The 21,343-nt window shown below is 40.6% G+C and overlaps 1 protein-coding gene across 2 annotated transcripts in view; it reads left to right on the forward strand.

Annotated features, from left to right (window-relative positions):
- The window catches only part of dnah1 (dynein, axonemal, heavy chain 1), a 422,195-nt gene that overhangs the window by 337,077 nt on the left and 63,775 nt on the right, over positions 1-21,343 (forward strand). For both annotated transcript variants that reach the window (XM_043708503.2, XM_087994517.1), the window contains 4 exons: positions 12,891-13,087; positions 14,209-14,353; positions 18,529-18,687; positions 19,160-19,291. In XM_043708503.2, the coding sequence (XP_043564438.2) occupies positions 12,891-13,087; positions 14,209-14,353; positions 18,529-18,687; positions 19,160-19,291 (633 nt within the window). The remainder of the gene's footprint in view (positions 1-12,890; positions 13,088-14,208; positions 14,354-18,528; positions 18,688-19,159; positions 19,292-21,343) is intronic.

The raw sequence follows: 21,343 nt of genomic DNA on the forward strand, positions 1-21,343 counted from the left end.
AACCAAACTGTCCAATTTGACCGTGAGATGAACTTTCAATAATGTATCTCGAATGTAGCTGATTTGGACCACTGATCGACGTTTGTTTTAAACTGAATTTAAGATTCTCATCCTTGCTTTCAAATCTCTTCATGGTATCACAATACCCTATCTCTGAAATGTCATCCAGCCACGCAATTTTTTAAGACTTCTATGCTTCTCCTCGTACACAACTAATTTTAAGTACCTCACCATATTGGTTATCAAGAGCCAAAACTTTTGAACTCCCTCTCTCACCCTCTCTGCCTCACTTTCATTTCTTCCTATAAGACACTCCTTAAAACCTACCTTTTCAACCAAACTTTCACTTGTATGCCCAATTTCCAAATTAAACGGTGAAGAAACTCAACAGGGTTGCAAAGAGAAAGCAAAGTTGACGTTTTGAGTCCAGTTCAGAAGAAGGGTCAATGGACAGGTGCTGAAGGACCTGTTGAGTTTCTCCAGCAATTTCTGTTTTTGTTTCAAATTTCCAGCATCTACAGTTCTTTGTTTTATCTACTGAAATGGTTTGTTGTCTGATTTTGCTCAGTAATATTCCTGTGAAGATTTTTTTACTAACTTATTGAGATTTTTACTCATAAACTGTGGATCCTGAGTGTTGATCAGGATTTAAATCCCCTGTACTGTCCTTTAATATTTTAAATCACTGTGTTTAGCTAATCTAATATTTCTTTAAATAAGAACTTGAGAACTAGGAGCAAGAGTAGGCATTTATGACCCTTCAGCCTGCTTCACTATTAAATACAATTATGACTGATTTCAAATTGACCTGAAGTCCTCTTTTCCTAAGTACTCCCCATAACGTTTTAACCCATTACTAATTAAAAATCTGTATATCTCCTCCTTAAACTTATTCAGCGTCCCTGTCTCTTGGATAGTGAATTCCAAAGATTCACAACACTTTAAGAGAAATAATTCCTCTTCATCTGTTTTCAATCTACCACCCTGATGCTAAGACTGTGACCTTTCATTCTAGTTTATCCTACAAGTGAAAACATTTGTTCTATGTCTACTTTGTCAATCCCCTTTAACATCTTAGATACCTCAATTAGATAGCCTCTCAATCTTCTAATTTTAAGTCAGTATAGTCCGATATTGTTCAATCTCTTCTGATAAGACAAACCTTTCATAGAGAACCTTCTCTGAACTGCCTCCAATGTAATTACAACCTTCCTTAAGTAAGGGCACCAAAACTTAATTCCTGAAGAAGGGCTCCTGCCCGAAACACTGACTTTCCTGCTCCTCAGATGTCGCCTGACCTGCTGTGCTTTTCCAGCACCACTCTAATCTTGACTACCAAAACTGTAGCAGTACTGCAGATACAGTCTTACCAGTGCCTTATACAACAATATTTCACTACTTTTTTATTCTATTCCTTTAACATAAATGCTAAAATTCCATATGTCCTCCTTATTATCTGCTGCACCTGCATTCCAGTTTTCTGCAATTCATGTGTAAGGCCATCCAAATCCTCTGTACTGAAGTAGTCTGAAGTTTCTCTCAATTTAGATAATACATTGCCTTTTTATTCTTCCAACCAAAATTGAAAACCTCACATTTGCTCACGTTAAATTCCATCTACCTATGTTAGCCCATTCAGCTAACCTATCCATTTGTAAATTTCTTATTTCTTCATTACAACTTACTTTCCCACATATTTTAGTGTCATCCAAAAATATCGCTATTTCTAAACCTGCATTCAAGAGATTAATAAAGATTATAGATACTTGGGGCCCAAGGATCTAACCTTTTGGAACCCCACTAGTTACATCTTGCCAACCAGAAAAGTACACATTTATCCCAAATCTCTGTTTTTTGTTGGTTAGCCAATCCTCAACCAAACACTGCTCCTACAGTGCTACTTCTGGATCTCTCTACCTGTCTCACTTGTAGTCACACCCTCCTCTTCCTGGTCACTAATCGAATTTGAGGTATTTAATCTAAGGGGTGTGATTACCTCCTGAAACACAGGTAACTCTCCTTCTTCCTGATGTGTTCAGTATCTGAAATTCAGACTCCAGCACATCAACTCTGAGCCAAAGTTCTTCAAACAACCAACATTTGCAACAATTTCTTTACACTTTTTGACACTATCTTTAAATATTTTCACTTGTCTTTAATAATTCATTGTAGCAATGTACTTCTCATCCATAACATGATGCATGACAAACATTTAACTTTAAAGTCGCTCAGTATGCTTCCTGCATTAATCATCACCATGTTTGTACCTTGTTGCCAATTCCCTAACCAATGAAAAGAATACTTCACTAATTAACGAGTCAATTTGAACTGTGAAATTAGGACCTAGGCCAACATCTGAATATCATGTGCAACATTAGATGTTTTTCTGTTATTGGAGAACGTTAAACTAAATAATCCTGACTGTGCTAAGAATGACACCAGAAAAGAATGTAAGGTTATCAGCAATTGCAATGCAATTCATTTCCATATTCTCAAAGCTGCATTTATTCATATACAGGGCTCTGATATTTGTAGGCAGGAAGACTATATCACATAATGGATGTTTATTATTGCTTGTTAAATACCTTGTTAATACCACAACTTGCCTCATTAACATTCAGACTCCCAACTTAACAAACTCACCAAAGAAGCTAGACATCAGGAAAACTTGCCAAGGAAACCATTGTGAGCACTTGGTAGATTCAACTTGTCACTTGCTCTAACCAATCTCCATGTTGGACTCCAGGCACCAATATCTCAGAGTGTGCTCCACGGGTACCAACCACATTTACCCCAAGTCTACAGACATTAGCATCAGAAATATACAAACCTTTAAGAAACCGCACAACACATTTCCAATCTCCTTACTTATGACACTTACGCACTTCAATGCTGCATCATGACTGCAGTGTCAACTATCAGTGTAATCCTGCAGCATTAGGCTTCTGGGTAATCCAAGATGGAGGATAGGGAAAAAGTTGTGGCTGTAAGAACTGCTCCTTTTTTTGAGGAATTTTAGGTGTTGGAGGTGATTTCCTCGAATCCCAGGAGCAGCAATTACTGTTTTATATGCTGTTGCATTGTTTTGGAACTTTAGAGGAAAAAAGTCAAAACAATGGCACATTTAAAAGGGAAAAAAACAGACAAAGACAGTGAGCACATGGTCAGCGAGAGAGAGAGAGAGAGAGAGAAAGAAATCTACACTGCTAATTGACATAGCAGTGAATCTGTACAGTTACTGCCTTTGCTGTTTGAATTCATGTATCTCTGGACATCAGTGTGTGTCTAGGAAAAATAGCAAAATTCACAACAGATCTTGGAGGAACCTGTATGGGAGAGCTCACAATAAAGGAACAGATAAGTGCATAACTCTTATAGAACATAGAACATAGAAAAATACAGCACAGTACAGGCCCTTTGGCCCTCGATGTTGCGCTGATCCAAGCCCACCTAACCTACACTAGCCCACTATCCTCCATATGCCTATCCAATGCCCGTTTAAATGCCCATAAAGAGGGAGAGCCCACCACTGCTACTGGCAGGGCATTCCATGAACTCACGACTCGCTGAGTAAAGAATCTACCCCTAACATCTTTCCTATACCTACCACCCCTTAATTTAAAGCTATGCCCCCTTGTAATAGCTGACTCCATACGTGGAAAAAGGTTCTCATAGTCAACCCTATCTAAACCCCTAATCATCTTGTACACCTCTATCAAGTCACCCCTAAACCTTCTTTTCTCCAATGAAAACAGCCCCAAGTGCCTCAGCCTTTCCTCATACGATCTTCCTACCATACCAGGCAACATCCTCCCCTCTGCACCCGTTCCAGTGCCTCCACATCCTTCCTATAGTATGGTGACCAAAACTGCACACAATATCGAGGGCCAAAGGGCCTGTACTGCGGCCGCACCAGAGTCTTATACAACTGCAACATGACCTCAGGGTTCCGGAACTCAATTCCTCTACCAATAAAAGTCAGTACGCCATATGCCTTCTTCACGCACTATTTACCTGGGTGGCAACTTTCAGAGATCTGTGTACATGGACACCAAGATCCCTCTGCTCATCCACACTACCAAGTATCCGACCATTAGCCCAGTACCCCGTTTTTTTGTTACTCTTACCAAAGTGAATCACCTCACACTTACCTACATTGAACTCCATTTGCCACCTTTCTGCCCAGCTCTGCAATTTATCTATACCCCGCTGTAACCTGACACATCCTTCCTCACTGTCAACAACTCCACCGACTTTCGTATCATCCGCAAACTTGCTCACCCAACCTTCTAGCCCCTCCTCCAGGTCATTTATAAAAATGACAAACAGCAATGGTCCCAAAACAGATCCTTGCGGAACACCACTAGTAACTGCACTCCACGATGAACCTTTACCATCAATGACTACCCTCTGTCTTCTTCCAGCCAGCCAATTCCTAATCCAAACCTCCAACTCACCCTCAATGCCATACCTCCGTATTTTTTGCAGTAGCCTACCATGGGGAACCTTATCAAACGCCTTACTAAAATCCATATACACCACATCTACTGCTTTACCCTCGTCTACCTCCTTAGTCACCTTCTCAAAGAATTCAATAAGGTTTGTGAGGCACGACCTGCCCTTCACAAAACCATGCTGACTATCCTTGATCACATTATTCCTATCCAGATGTTCATAAATCCTATCCCTTACAATTCTCTCTAAGACTTTGCCCACAACAGAAGTGAGACTCACCGGCCTACAGTTACTAGGGTTATCCCTACTCCCTTCTTGAACAAGGGAACCACATTTGCTATCCTCCAGTCTACTGGCACTATTCCTGTAGACAATGAGGACATAAAAATCAAGGCCAATGGCTCTGCAATCTCCTCCCTTGCTTCCCAGAGAATCCTAGGATAAATGACATCAGGCCCAGGGGACTTATCTATTTTCACCCTTTCCAGAATTTCCAACACCTCTTCCCTACATACCTCAAAGCCGTCCATTCTAATTAATTGTGACTCAATATTCACATCGGCAACAATGTCCTGTTCCTGAGTGAATACTGACGAAAAGTATTCATTCAGTGTCTCCCCAACCTCTTCAGCCTCCACACGCAACTTCCCACTACTATCCTTGACTGTACCTATTCCTACCCTAGTCATTCCTACCTAGTACCTTGCTGTACATCTACAGTAGTGAGTAGAGTAGGTTCTTTCTTGATTGAAGTTTATTGAAATCTGTCTCTTGATTACATTTTTAAAATATAAACCATATGTATTAAGTTAGCCTGGAGCACTGTTTTTCTTTAAGAGCAATACGATGGTGCTATTTTCTGGCTCTATAGTTTGTGAAGGAGCAAAGATGCTCTTTAGTGGAGTGATATGCTCATCTTGTTGGATGTGGGTGTTTAGGAGAGTTTACATGTTACTGAGGATTATGTCTGCAGGAAATGATTTGGTTGTGAATCCTATCAGATCGAATGGATCGGTTGGAGCAACAGTTAGAGGCAATGAGGAATTTATAAGAGTTAGGGAGTGTGATGAATGGCAGTAATAGGAAGGGAGAAAAGCCACAGTTACAGTCACATAGATGGGTTAAAAGGTAGGAGGGATAGGCAGGTAGTGCAAGAGTCTTCTGTGGCTGTCCCCATTTCAAACAGGTATGCTGTATTGGAAAATGTAGGGGGTGATGGACTCTCAAGCGAATGTAGCACAAACAGCCAAGCTTCTAGTATCAATACAGGCTATAATGTAATGAGGGGTATTTCGGGTTCCAAGATAGAGGACTGTATAATCAGAGACAAAGATAGACACTTTTGTGGCCAGCAGCGAAAAATCAGAATGGTGTATTGCCCCCCTGGTGCCAGGATCAAGGATGTTGCAGAGATAGTGCAGAATATTCTCAAAGGTGAGGGGTACAAGCAAGAGGTTACTGTACACATTGGTAAAAACAATGACTGCAGATGCTGGAAACCAGATTCTGGATTAGTGGTACACATTGGAACCATCAACATAGGAAGGGAAACGGATGAAATTCTGTAGGGAGAACATAGAGAGCTAAGCAGGAATATAAAAAGGAGGTCCTCAAAGGTAGTGATATCTGGATTACTCCTGGTGCTACGAGCTACTGAGGGTAGGACAGAGTGGATGAATGGATGGCTGAGGAGCTGGTGCATGGGAGAAGGGTTCATACTTTTGGATCATTGAATCTCTTCTGAGGTAGAAATGACCTGTACAAGAAGGACGGATTGCAACTAAATTGGAAGAGGACTAATATATTGTCAGGGAGATTTGCTAGAGCTGCTCGGGAGGATTTAAACTAGTAGGGTCGGGGGAGGGGGGGAGAGAAATAGTGAGGAAAGTGATCAATCTGAGACTAGTACAGTTGGGAAAGGGAGTGAGTCAAACAGTCAGGGCAGGAGGAACAAAGCAGAGAACAAGATAGAACTGATCAATTTAACTGCATTTACTTCAAAGCAAGAGGCCTAACAGGGAAGGCAGATGAACTCAGGGCATGATTAGGAATAGGGGACTTGGATATCGCAGCTATTACAGAAATATGGCTCAGGGATGGACAGGACTGGCAGTTTAATGTTCAGGATACAAGTGCTATAGGAAGGATAGAAAGGAAGGGAAGGGAGGAGGGGGAGTGCCATTTTTGAAAAGGAATAGCGTTACTGCTGTACTTAGGGAGGATATTCATGGAAATACATCCAGGGAAGTTATTTGGTTGGAACTGAGAAATAAGAAAGCAATGACCCCCTTACTGGGATTGTATTGTAGACCCCCTAATAGTCAGCGGGAAATTGAGAAACAAATTTGTAGGGAGATTTCAGTTATCTGTAGTAATAATAGGGTGGTTATGGTAAGGGATTTTAACTTTCCAGACATAGACTGGGACTGCCATAGTGTTAAGGGTTTAGATGGAGAGGAATTTGTTAAGTGTGTACAAGAAAATTTTCTGTTTTGTTATGTGGAGGTACCTACTAGAGAAGGTGCAAAACTTGACCTACTCTTGGAAAATAAGGCAGAGCAGGTGACTGAGGTGTCAGTGGGGGAGCACTTTGGGGCCAGCGACCATAATTCTATTAGTCTTAAAATAGTGATGCAAAAGGATGGACCAGATCTAAAAGTTGACGTTCTAAATTGGAGGAAGGCTAATTTTGACGGTATTAGGCAAGAACTTTCAAAAGCTGACTGGGGCTAGTTGTTCGCAGATAAAGGGGCGGCTGGAAAGTGGGAAGCCTTCAAAAATTAGATAACAAGAGTCCAGAGGCAGTATATTCCTAGTTAGGAAAGGCTGGTAGTTGTAGGGTATGCTGGATGACTAGAGAAATTAAGGTTGTGGTTAAGAAAAAAAAGGAAGCATATGTCAGGTATAAGCAGGAGAGATTGAGAGAAACCTTATAAGGGTATAAAGGCAGTAAGAGTGTACTTAAGAGGGAAATCAGGAGGTAAAAAAGTGGACATGAGATAGCTTTGGCAAATAAGGTTAAGGAAAATCCAAAGGGTTTTTAAATACATTAAGGACAAATGGGTGACTAGAGAGAGAACAGGGCCCCTCAAAGATCAGCAAGGCAGCCTTTGTGTGGAGCCATAGCAGATGGGGGAGATACTAAACAAGTATTTTGCATCAGTGTTTACTGTGGAGAAGGACATGGAAGATATAGAATGTGGGGAAATAGATGATGAGATCTTGAATAATGTAGAGGAGGTGCTGGATGTCTTAAAAAACATAAAAGTGGATAAATCCCTAGGACTTGATCAGGTGTACCCTAGAACTCTGTGGGAAGCTAGGGAAGTGATTGCTGGGCCTCTTGCTAAGATACTTGTATCATCGATAGTCACGGGTGAGGTGCCGGAAGACTTGAGGTCGGCTAACATAGTGTCACTATTTAAGACTGGTGGTATGAAAAAGCCAGGTAACTATAGATCAGTGAGCCTGACTTCAGTTGTCGGCAAGCTGTTGGAGGGAATCCTGAGGGACAGGATTTGCATGTATTTGGAAAAGCAAGGACTGACTAGGGATAGTCAGCATGGCTTTGTGCATGGGAAATCATGTCTCACAAACTTGATTGAGTTTTTTGAAGAAATAGCAAAGAGGATTGATGAGGGCAGAGTGGTGGACATGATCTATATGCACTTCAGTAAGGCATTCGACAAGGTTACCCTTGGGAGACTGGTTAGCAAGGTTAGGTCTCATGGAATACAGGAAGAACTAGCCATTTGGATACTGAACTGTCTCAAAGATAGAAGACAGAGGGTGGTGGTGGAGGTATGCTTTTCAGACTGGAGGCCTGTGACCAGTGGAGTGCCACAAGGATCGGTGCTGGGTGCACTACTTTAAGTAATTTTATATAAATGATTTGGATGTAAACATAGGAGACATAGTTACTAAGTTTGCAGTTGACAACAAAATTGGAGGTGTAGTGGACACCGAAGAAGGTTACCTCAGTACAATGGGATCTAGATCAGATGGACCAATGGGCTGAGAAGTGGCAGATAGAGTTTAGATAAATGTGAGGTGCTGCATTTTGGAAAAGCAAATCACGCAGGACCTATACTCTTAATGGTAAGGTACTAGGGAGTGTTGCTGAACAGAGACCTTGGAGTGCAAGTTCATAGCTCCTTGAAAGTAGTGGAGCAGGTGAATAGGATAATGAAGAAGGCCTTTGGTATGCTTTCTTTTATTGGTCAGAGCATTGAGTATAGGAGTTGGGAGGTCATGTTGCGGCTAACAGGACATTGGTTAGGCCACTTTTGGAATATTGTGTGCAATTCTGGTCTCCTTCCTATTGGAAGGATGGTGTGAAGCTTGAAAGGGTTCAGAAAAGATTTACAAAGATGTTGCCAGGATTTGAGCTATAGCGAGAGAGGTTGAATAGGCTGCAGCTGTTTTTCCTGGAGTGTCAGAGGCTGAGGGCTGACCTTATCGAGGTTTATAAAATCATGAGAGTCATGGATAGAACAAACAGACAGTGCCTTTCCCTTAGGGTGGGCGAGTCCAGACTAGAAGGCATAGATTTAGGATGAGAGGGGAAAGAAATAAAAGAGAGCTAAGGAGCAACATTTTCACACAGAGGTTGGTACATGTATGGAATGAGCTGCCAGAGGAAATAGTGGAACTGGTACAATTGCAGCATTTAAAAGGCATCTGGATGTTTATATGAATAGGAAGGGTTTAGAGGGAAATGGGCCAAGTGCTGGCAAATGGGACTAGATTAGGTTAGGATATCTGTTCAGCATGGACGAGTTGGACCAAAAGGTCTTTTTCCGTGCTGTACTTTTCTATGAATCTATGACTCTATAAGTAGGCTCACAGTGAGTGAGCGCTTTTACAGAAAGCAAACAAGCCAAAGATGCAAGCTGATCCAGTCCATGAGCTGGATGTATGTTCCTGAACACAAAGTTAAGAAATGCTGCAGGATTACACTGTTAGTTGGTAGTGCAGCCCACGATGTCCCATCAGCAAAAGATATCAAACATATTACTGCTTGCTGTGCTGTTTAGCTCAGAAGCTTAATGTGGTTGTCAGCATGCCTCAAATCATCAAGGGGAACAACCTTCACTCAAGGGGTTCTTATACAGTAAGTCAAGGGCAACAACTGGTACTAGTTTGGGCCTTGTTCAGGGCAGTTGAGTCTACTCATTAGGAGCTGGATGATAGGTACCACCTATCCTGACACTTCCTACCCTTTGATGACTGGTTTGTCCTGGAATTATGGGAGATGAAAGTGGGTAGTATAGCTGTTGCATACCTGTAAGGAGGTGTCTTGGAGAAATGAGTAGGCAGCACAGAGGGCATACAGGGTTAGTGGATTCAGAGATTGGGCGGTGACCGCCAGTGGTGATGATATTGCAGACAATAGTGAGTGTGATAGAGCATGAGACTTGGTGGGAGTTTGGTTCTGGAGCAGAAATGGAGTATGTGTGAAATATCAGAGGTAAGATGGTGGCACTTATGCTGGCACATTTGAAAGATGAATGACGTTCTTCCCACAGCGCTGGGCATTCTTTCAGAACCGTTGTAACTGGGTAACTTTGGACAAGACGGCCATGGTCTGGTCTCATGGCCTCCACTGCTAGTCCTGGGGGGAGAAAGAAGTTGCATTGGCAGGACCTCCAGGCCCATGCCAGCAGAGAGGGAGCATCGATTTTCCCTTATCTACCATGTCCAGGGCACATATCAAGAACTGCAGACTAACAGTGCTTGTCTGGGTATACAGTGGGCTTTTAAAGGTAGTGCCTTTAAAGAGATGTTAGTCTTTTGGTGACGAGTTGTTCTGAGAATGGTGTGTGGTAAAATGGGGTGTAAATCAAATATAACTGACACTGTAGGAACATGGTAGGTAATTAACAAGGCTAGTTCAATAAAATAGGCTAAGAAAACTCACCAAACATCACAGCAAAAGAACCCTCCAAAAAAAAACTAAACACAACTTGGACTTAACCCATAAAACGTAAAATTTATCCCTAAATTTTGAAGGGACTTTATTGCTCTGAAACACTTTGGCTTGTCCTGAGATCATAAAAGATGCCTTCTTTCTATCTCAGGAACGGGTTTCAAGTTAGCTGACACTGCAGAGATAAAGGTCTCCCTCTGCCCGCTGGAAAGGACATATGTGTAATTGATCAGAAGATCTTTATTCAGAGGAGTTAGTCTGTAGGACTGCAGATGCCTCCCAGTAAAGTTACTGTGTTTCCACTGAGGCTGAATACACTGGCAAAGTCAGCACTGGAAAGTACTGACTGCGAGGAGCACACTGCCTTGTACAGTAACACAACTAATCTGCATGTAGTTATTTTGTGACTGATGAAAAATAGAAAAACATACTTTAATTGGAAATCTAAAAGAAAAATTTAAAAAGAGGCATGGAATCTGCAGCTCACTGAGCATCTGCAAGAAAAGAAATATTAAGTTCTCAGAAACAAAATGAAAATAAAATAGAAAGAAAATGCTAGAAATGCTCAGCAGGTCAGGCTGTATCTGTGGAGAGAGACACAGAAGATTGAATTTTACCAGAAATCAGCTAAGCATCAATTTTGCAAAAGTGGGTCCTGCAGATGCTGGAGATTAGAGTCAAGATTAGAGTAGTGCTGGAAAAGCACAGCAGGTCAGGCAGCAGCCGAGGAACACGCGAATCAATGTTTTGGGTGAAAGCCCTTCATCACTCGTGATGAAGGGCTTTATCCGAAACATCGATTTTCCTGCTCCTCGGATGCTGCCTGACCTGTTGTGTTTTTTCAGCACTACTTTAATCTTGACTCTAAGCATCAATTTTGTCAAGTTTCAAAAGGGTTTCTCTCTGTGAGTCCAAGTGAAATTTCTCATGCTATCATCCTAAACATAACTCATGCACCCACCCTAAAGGCACTCGTTGGCCATATCCTTCTTGAAGGACTCACTTTTGCTGGGGCACACCAGGATTCCTGGTGTTGGCACCATTTCTAAATATCAGCCCACGTACCAGGTCAAGCACTTTCAGGCCAGAGCTGCATTGCACAAGACCTATGAATTATCCCAGACTTGAAGGACAGTGGGAAATTGGCACCTCACTTTGCAGACTGTGACCTGGAGGTCTTGGTGGATAAGTTGGCATAGAGGAGGACTGTTCTCTTCTGGCAGAGGACTGGCAGAGGAAACCAGACGCAGCTGTCCTGATCTGAGGTTGGTATTTGAGTCAGTGCTGATTCCATGGTCTGAAGTTATGCTCGTAATGCAGGAGGAAAATCAATTGCCTTCTACACTCCACAAGGATAAGTGCTATCATCTTCACACTGTTGCCTCACAGTCACTTTATCCCTTCTACTATGCACACTTCCCACCAAGGAATCTGGTCTGCCACTCTTACTAATACATGCAACATGCTTGTACACACTCTCAGCCATCTGCCCACACTATTGGATGCCCTTTATGCTGCCTACTCATTCACAAATTACCACCTTTTCTCTACTGGCACCAGCACGAAAGACTTACACTGTCACTTTTCATCCCTCCTCTTACCTCATTCAAGGGACAAAAAGAGACAAGTCTGGGTGGGATTCCTAACAGTTGGCTCCTGATGCCCAAAAGGAGAATTCCTGACCCTCCCAAGTTGCCAACTGACCAGCCCAAGTCCCTTGACTGATAGCTGCTGTCAGCTATGACATCCTGAGATACGGTGTAACTGATATCCAAGATGAAGGGCTGGAGAGCAAGGGCAAGCTGGAATCACTTTCATGTCTGGAATTGCCGCTGACTAGTTTATACCCAGAAGTATTAGATTTTTTTTATTAGATTACTTACGGTGTGGAAACAGGCCCTTCGGCCCAACAAGTCCACACTACCCTCCGAAGAGCAACCCTCCCAGACCCAGTCCCCTACATTTACCCCTTCACCTAACACTACAGGCAATTTAGCATTGCCAATTCACCTAACCTGCACATCTTTAGACTAGGTAGAATAGGAAACTGCATTAAACAAGCTGCCATTAACTAATAATGCAATGTTGATGCATACTCTCTCACCACTCTTAGCAAGATTCTTATCTTGTCAATAGGCACTTTGTTGGAGAATCGGACTTCTTGATCTCAACATCAAAAGTCTCCTTACCACCTATCTCACCCTATTTTCCCAACTTTCTCACCAATGCCCAGGCAAAATATTGCCAAAAATTAAAGGAATATTTCAGATTTCCAGCAGGTTAACTTTTCATATCCAGTCTACTGAGAATTTTAAACCTGTTTTTTCTCATTTTTAATTAAAGATGATTTACTGGAGGCAGCATTCCAATGAAAGGTACTGGTGCACTATAAAGTGCGGCATTGTAAGTGGATTGGAGATGTGCCAAGTGGTGATTCTCTAATTTTTATTTTCCTAATTATTCATATTGTAGTAATGACCCATGTTAATTTGAATGTATTGAATAGGATGAATGGCATTACCTTCTCTCTGGAGGAAGCATCCAAACACTTGTCCCCAACCCAGCCTCTGATTGGCTGTCAGATAGAGCATGGAAGGACATCCAGAGTCTTACTAATCTGATGCACTTTGCCAACTTTATAGAAGATTTTGTAAACTATCTGGATGATTTCCAAGAAATCTTTGACAGTCAAGAACCTCACAGGTGATCTTTAAGTATTAATTTATTGAAATAGCTATCTGCATATTCATCTACATAAATCTTACTAAGATTTGATTCGATTTATTGTCACATATTAACTAAGTACAGTGAAAAGCTTTGTTTGTAATCAGTACAGGCAGATCATAAAGTGAAAAACTATAGGTTACACCACACAGGACGTGTGCAAAGCAAGATCAACATTAACAAGATCAGCATTATTTGAAGATACAGAGTCCATTCTCAGTTTAATAATGGCAGGGAAGAAGCTGTCATTGCACCTGCTCGTGTGTGTATTCAAGCTTCTGTATCTTCTGCTTGATGGAAGAGGTTGTAGGAGAGCATTACCATGTTGGGATGGATCTTTGATGATGTCCATAGCAGATTGTTGACCCCAATTTGTGTACAGAGGCTGCTAGTGCCATCTAGGGCTGATATCAGAATGTGCAGGGCCAGTAGGAAGGCAGTGAATTTACATGGCCACAGGAGCCATCTGCATATACCAAAACATTCCGTAGCCCCAGTGAGCCGGAGACTGTTTTCTGTTGCTGTCCTGGACAGTCTTCCCTAAACCCTCCATCTCCTTTGTTTCCTGGTCCTCCCCAATACTCCATCTACCCTCCCCAAACTACTTACGTCTCTACACTCGTCAGCTTCTCTCTCTCCCTCCCTATCTACAATTATATAACTCTGTGCTAAACCAGCTATTCTTAATTATCTCTATGTGTCATCTCAATTGTTTGTCAGTTTAACAACTATTAGTTTCTTATGGTATTTTAAAGCTACCTATTAATACCTGAATGCTGTTCATTGCATTAACTGGTGCTGTTTTCTAGACTACATTCAGATTGGTTTTAACTAGCATAGAAGGAACATCATGGGATTGACAGGGGTACAGCCCCCTGAACAAATGAGTCTCATGATGGCATAGTTCTAACAATTGACTAGAAGAACAGCAGCAACCAGGAGATCTTGGCAAAAGAGTACCATCCTATCAGGAGCTACCAGTCTTACAATAATTGCCTACTGATATTTGAAAAGCAAACTTGTGACTAAACAATTACATGTTAAGTTGGCCTGGGTTACATGGTGGCATTCAAAAAAAATTAAACATTTTTTTCTTATAGACAACCTTTGCCAGCAGATTTAGAGACTGAAACAAATTCATTTCAGAGACTGCTTATTATGCGTTGTCTTCGACTGGACAAAGTCACCAATGCCATGCAGGATTTTGTGGCACTTCATCTCGGCCAGAGGTTTATTGAGCCTCAGGTCAGTCTTACTGCTTCATATTTATTTGAGTTTGGCTGCTATTATAATTACATTTGTAGCACGTTATTTTCATAAGTTATGTTTTAGATTTTTAGAGCAATGAAAGCAAAATTAATGCTGGAGATGAACTTGGAATTAAAGAGTTTATAGCATATTTGGCTCCACACTTATCATTACATTTCCTTCTCACTTGTTTACCCTCACCTTAATCCAACACTAACACCATATCTTCCAATCCTTTATCCCCCTTGTGTTTATATAGTTTCCTTATAAATGTACTTCTCCTTTTTCTGTAATCCACTTTATGCAGTGGCAAGTACCACATTCAAACAACTTTCTGCATTTTTTAAACAAGATTCATTTATGAAATATTGGTATTGCTCATTAGGCCAATATTTATTTCCCATCCTGAAGTGGTGGTGAGCTGTCTTGTTAAGCCAGTGTAGACCTTGGGGTGTAGGAATATACATAGTGCCTTTAAGAAGATAGTTCTAGGATTTTGACTCAGTGTCAGTGAATGAACAGTGATATATTTCCAAATCAGGATGGAGAGAATGGCTTGGAAGGGGACTTAAGGATGGTGGTGTGCCCATGTATGTGCTGCTCTTGTGTATTTAAGTCCTAGACGTCAAGTGTTGTAAACTAATCTTGCTGAATTATTACAGTAGATGCGGTGAGTTGCTTTTAAGTGGGCCGCTTTGTCCTGGATGGTATCAAGCTTCTTGAGTATTGTTGGGTCTGCAATCTTCTGGGCAAGTTGGAAATATTCCATCACAATCCTGACTTGTGCCTTGGACAGGCCTTGGGGAACTAATCGTCATTGAATTTCTAGCCAGTCTTTGATCTATTCTTGTAGCCACAGTATTTACAGCAATTCCTCTCGAATGCTTTTTGGGAGTTATTGTGAAGTTATATCATCTATCATCCAAATGAGTATGGTGGGCTAAGTTTTGAATGGGAAACTAAGCTAGGACCCAGCATTTATCTACCTGTTCCAGATGCTGAACAATCTGTTATAAACTTTACTATTGGGACTCGCGTGATGCAGTGGTAGCATCCCTACCTCTAAGCCTTAGAGGCCTGGCTTCAAGTCCCACCTGCTCCAGAGAGTGTGTAATAACATTTCTGAACAGAACAATATATCTACATTCTGTTGTTTATTGTTTAATTTCAAAAATTTCAATGCTGAGCTAATAATACAACTTAAATTATTTGAATAATACTCAATAAAATGGAATGGGTGAATCCAGCTAATGGGATCAGATTAGCTGTTGGTTTTATACTCCAGCAATGTTTCTGCTCATTTCAACTGCCATGACCACTTTATGCTGAGTTAATTGTGCACTAAAAAGCAGCTCTCCAATTGAATGGACAGGGTTAATTATGCTGCACTTTTGTGAGATGTAGGTGGTTGGGTTAAGTTTTTGCAACTTGTGTATGATTGTCTTAACAACAATAGGACTTAATTTTTTTTTATAATGTGGCTCCTACAAGTTTTGAGAAAGAGTCTTGGAAACTCATTAAAATAAAGTCTGGTATAATTGCAACAAGAACGTAGTAGCAGGAGAAACCCAGATAGCCCCGAAAGCCTGTTTTGCCATTCAAGAAGATCATGGCTAATCTTTGATCTAAATCTATACATCTATGATTGCTCCATATCCTTTAATACTTTTGGCTAAGAAAGACCTAGCCCTCTCAGTTTAAAGTTGATTATTGATCTAGCATTAATTGTCATTTTTTTTTAGATTTAGATTACATTACAGTGTGGAAACTTGCCCTTGGCCCAACAAGGTCCACACCGACCCGCCGAAGCGCAACCCACCCATTCCCCTACATTTACCCCTTTACCTAACACTACGGGCAATTTAGCATGGCCAATTCACCTGACCTGCACTTCTTTGGACTGTGGGAGGAAACCGAAGCACCCGGAGGAAACCCAAGCAGACACGGGGAGAACGTGCAAACTTCACACAGTCAGTCGCCTGAGGCGGGAATTGAACCCAGATCTCTGGCGCTGTGAGGCAGCAGTGCTAACCACTGTGCCACTGTGCCGCCCATTTGTGGAAGAGAGTTTCAAATTTATACTATGCTTTGTGTATAGAAATATTTTCTAATTTCACTCATAAAAGGTTTATCTCAGTTTTGGTAAATTATGCTTCTTTGATTTACATTCCTGAACCAGCAGAAACAATTTACCTCTCTCTACCCTAAATGTTTTTACGGGTATCTTGAAAGCTTCCTCTCTGAACATTCTAAATTGCAAAGATTGTGTTATCTCTCCTTGTAATGTAACACTTGGAATCCAAATGTTATTCTGTTAAAACTATGCTTCAATCCCTCCAAGGTCAAGATACTTTTCTGGTATGGTGCTTGCAACAGTAATCCCAATGTAGTCTAAACTTGTATAGCAGTAGCATGATTCTGACTCCTTTATATATCAGTCCTCTAACCATAAAGGTCAGCCTGATTGTAAATAATTATTTCCCTACCTGTTCATGATTTTTTTCATGATCTGTGTACCTGGACTCTTGGATATTCTGCTCATGGCTTTTCACCATTTAGAAACTAAATTGTTCGATCCTCTTTTTCATTCAAACTGGGTGACCTCACATTTGTGCTTATATTAATCTATCAGTTCACTCTGTTCCCTTAATCTATCAATAACTCTGCATTTTTTAAAATTTCTATCAATCTTCCTAAACTGTGATGTCCATAACTGGACATAGTTGAGATCAAATCAGCAATTTTTAAAGGTTCACCATAACTTCATTTTGTATTTACTGCTTCTATTCTTAAAGAGCAGAATTCTGTATGCATGTTAACCATTTGCCCCACCTTCTTTGCAACAGTCCCTAATTTGTGCACATAAATCCCCAGATCTCTATGTTGTGTACTACTTTCAGAACTGTGTCCTTTGTTTTACACTGCTTCTCCTTGTTCTTCCATCAGAAAGGAACATATTTCACCTCTCTGGATTAAATTTCACCTGTCACACGTCCTCCCATTTCACTAGCCTATGTTCTTTTGAGGTTAATCATTATCCTTACAATTCACAATACTTCCAAATTTTGTGTCACCTGCTATTTGATTAATTGTTTAAAGCCATTCTGTCTTTGCACTCCATTTGCTTAATATCTGCATTTTTCCAATCTACCACAACACAGCTACTACAGGGTACCTATTTACAGCATCTACTACAATCTTAAAATCTTCTCAATGGTTTTATTTTGCAAAAAAAGTCTTATCTTTTTGATTACCACTAATATTATTCTCACTTATCATTGAAAATATCATCTTTCATCGTTAGTTATTTCTCTCTTTCTACAATTTCACCTTTTCCCAGCAGAATTTATAAACTGTCATATTTAGTTCCCACACCTGACTATTTTGCAGTCATACTACAATCATGTCTACTTGAATTTGCACCTGCAGTTCCTCAGTTTGATCCTTTTTATACGTATGTAAAGGATATTATTTAGAGTTTACACCTTGATCCAGTTACTCTAATACTCTACACACACATTTTATTTATTTATAACCCTGGTGTTCTGCTGCTGCTGAATGAGCGCTGTTCCGACAACATTAAAAAAACTCAACACATCCCATGTAAGCAGGAGAAAGTGAGGACTGCAGATGCTGGAGATCAGAGCTGAAAATGTGTTGCTGGAAAAGCGCAGCAGGTCAGGCAGCATCCAAGAATGCTGCCTGACCTGCTGCGCTTTTCCAGCATCCCATGTAAGCAGCCTGCTGGAATGGTACCCTATTCAGCATCTTAAACATTCAGTCCCTTGACCTCTGGCATACTATGGCTGCAGCATGATATACTGCCACAACTTACCAAAATTTCTTCTACCACCAGGTTCATGCACAAATACCAGCATTTGCAACCCACTCTCCAAATCACACGCATTATCCTGACTTGGAAATATATAACAATTTAAATTTTGCAACTTCCTTCCTAACAGTGTCATAAAACTAACGTCACCTTATAGGTTTCAGCAGTTAAAGAAGGTAGCTCACTACCATCTTCTCAGGGATAATTGGGAATGGGCAAAAATTGCTAGACTTGCCCACATGCCATCAACAAACAAAATATATTCTGATTGGATCAGCTGATTGATGTTGATAAGGTATTTCTGACAGTATGGTTTTTTAAAAGTTGTTGTTTCTTTCAGACCTCTGATCTGAGCACAGTTTTTAAAGATTCAGCTCCCAGCATTCCATTAATATTTGTGCTATCGCCAGGCACAGATCCTGCAGCTGACCTGTATAAATTTGCAGAAGAGATGAAATTTTCAAAAAAACTGAGTGCCATTTCACTAGGACAGGGACAGGTAAGCAAAAATATTCAAAATAGAACTTGACTATGCAGTCTCGTTGCCTCTAGGGGGTTCTTGCTGATTACCATTATGCAGGCAAGATTAAACAATAACACGATAAATGAAAGAGCTGCAGATGCTGAAGATCTGAAACAAAAGCAAAAATTGCTGGAGGAACTCAGCAGGTCTGGCAACACCTGTAGAGAGAAAACTGAGTTAACATTTCGAGTCCGGTGACCGTTTTTCAGAACTGAACAGGACTCGAAATGTTAACTCTGCTTTCTCTCCACAGATGCTGCCAGATTTGTTGAGTCTCCAAGTTCTATTTTTGAACACGATAATCATGGTGGTTAAGTTTCTGGTCTAGTGTAAAACTAGCAAGAATTTATAAAGCATTTTGAAAAACCCAGAAATGTGCTTTAACAATGTAACATTTTTAGGAAGTGTTTTCTTTCACAAATGTAAATTGAACTCCTTTTATACACAGGGGCCTAGGGCAGAAGCTATGATGCGTAATTCTATGGAACGTGGAAAATGGGTGTTTTTTCAAAATTGTCATCTGGCCCCGAGCTGGATGCCTTCTCTGGAGAGACTTATTGAAACTGTGGATCCTGACAAGGTGATTTTTTTGATTTCATATGAAGAGGGATAAATAATCTATGTGTAGATATCAGTTCACTCCTTTTAATACAATTTGATAACTAGCTCTTTACAAACAAGATTGAAGATTGTGAAGAAAATGTAGAGATAATGAATGTGTGGAAACTACTGGAGTCATGAAAGTGTCATCTTTATAAATTCAACTGATCAAGGACGATGTAAAGAATGTAGAAAGAAATTCTATAGTTTTGGTCAATCTGTCCCTCAAATTGACCCAGGAGTGTTTGCCTAGTTTTCCTTCGGAAGATGGAATAGGTTAGGTAGAGTTTCTTGGACTCAACAACACTGACCAATTCAATAAAATTAGATCTATTGTCTTCTGTGAAACATTAAGTACCTTTACTTGCCATACCTATATTTAAGTAACTGTTAGTGTACATCACCTTATAAAAGATAGTTATCTTTTAACCCAACAAAACAATCAATTGTTAAGTGTTAATACCGAAGAAACAGTCTATGTTCCAACAGACAGTAGAGTGTATTATCTACAGTCTTCAAAAATAGCAAGCAGCAATAAATTTTAATCTGCTTGAACATTAAGCAGCATTCTTTTACATCCAGATACAACAAATCAGTGAAGGAAATGTGTTTGATGGGTCAAATTAGTTTGCTTTACTTACTCGTTTGGGCTTTTAAAGAATTTCATTCATAGATGCGTTTTCTTAACCTGAAGGCATCCTAAAGCCACTGAAGTATGTTTTGAACATTGGTCACTTGATGTGATGTCATATTGTATGTTGCTGAAAGAGTGGGATACTGCATACTGATTTCCATTAATACAGTTCCAAATCAGTTGCCCACAACACTTGTCCATTGTCATGGGAAGAAATTCCTATTATTTTCTTATTATTTTAAATGGCACCTAACATTCATTCTGTTAAAAGAAAATAGCTCCTATTCAAGCACTGCTTCTTACATACTCAGGATGCCAAAAAGGCACTTTTGAAATGTAGTCGTTATTGTAAGCTGCAACCTATATATGCCTAAAATTGGAAGCAGTGACATGGTGAAATCAAACAATCTGTCCATCAATGGATAATCACTGTGGGCTGGATTTTATGAACATCCACCCCGACCCATGTGGCCTTTTGACAATTTAACAGCTATTCACAAAATATATTAATGATTTGGATAAGGGAATAAAATATAAAAAGTTTGCAGATGATACCAAGTAGGGTGGGAGGGTGAACTGTGACAAGGGTGCAGAGATCCTTCAGCACAATCTGGATAGGTTGGTTAAGTGGACAAATCAATGGTAGATGCAGTATAATTTGGATAAGTGTGAGGTTATTCACTTTGAAAGCAAAAACAAGAAGGCAGACTACTACCTGAATAGCTGTAAAGTGGAAGAGGGAAATGTGCAGCAGGACGTGGGTGTCCTTGTGCTGAAGGTAAGCATGCAGATGCAGCAGACAGTAAAGAAGGCAAATGGTATGTTGGCCTTCATTGCGAGAGGTTTCGAATATAGAAGCCAAGATGTGTTGTTGCAATTATACAGGGCCTTGGTGAGGTCACACCTAGAGTATTGTGTGCAGTTTTGGTCTCCCTTTCTGAGGAAGGACGCTCTTGCTCTCGAAAGAGTGCGATGAAGGTTTACCAGGTTGATTCCAAGGATGGTGGAACTGACTTATAAGGAGAGATTGACTAGGTTAGGATTGTTTTAACTGGAGTTCAGACGAGTGAGAGGGGATCTCATAGAGACTTATAAATTTCTAACAGGACTAGACAGGGTAGATGCAGGGAGGATGTTCCCGAGGTTGGGGGCATCCAAAACCAGAAGTCACAGTCTGAGGATTCAGGGTGCAACATTTAGGACGGAGATGAGGAGACATTTCTTTACCCAAAGAGTGGTGAGCCTGTGAAATTCATTACCACAGGAAGCAGTTGATGCTAAAACATTAAATGTATTCAAGAGACCGCTAGGTATAGCACTTGGGGTGAATGGGATCAAAGGTTATGGGGAGAAAGCACGATTAGGCTATTGAGTTGGACGATCGGTCATGATCGTGAT

This window comes from Chiloscyllium plagiosum, unplaced genomic scaffold, assembly GCF_037043375.1.
Source record: "Chiloscyllium plagiosum isolate Xiang-an unplaced genomic scaffold, Cpla_swu_hap1 HiC_scaffold_14, whole genome shotgun sequence".
NCBI lineage: Eukaryota > Metazoa > Chordata > Chondrichthyes > Orectolobiformes > Hemiscylliidae > Chiloscyllium > Chiloscyllium plagiosum.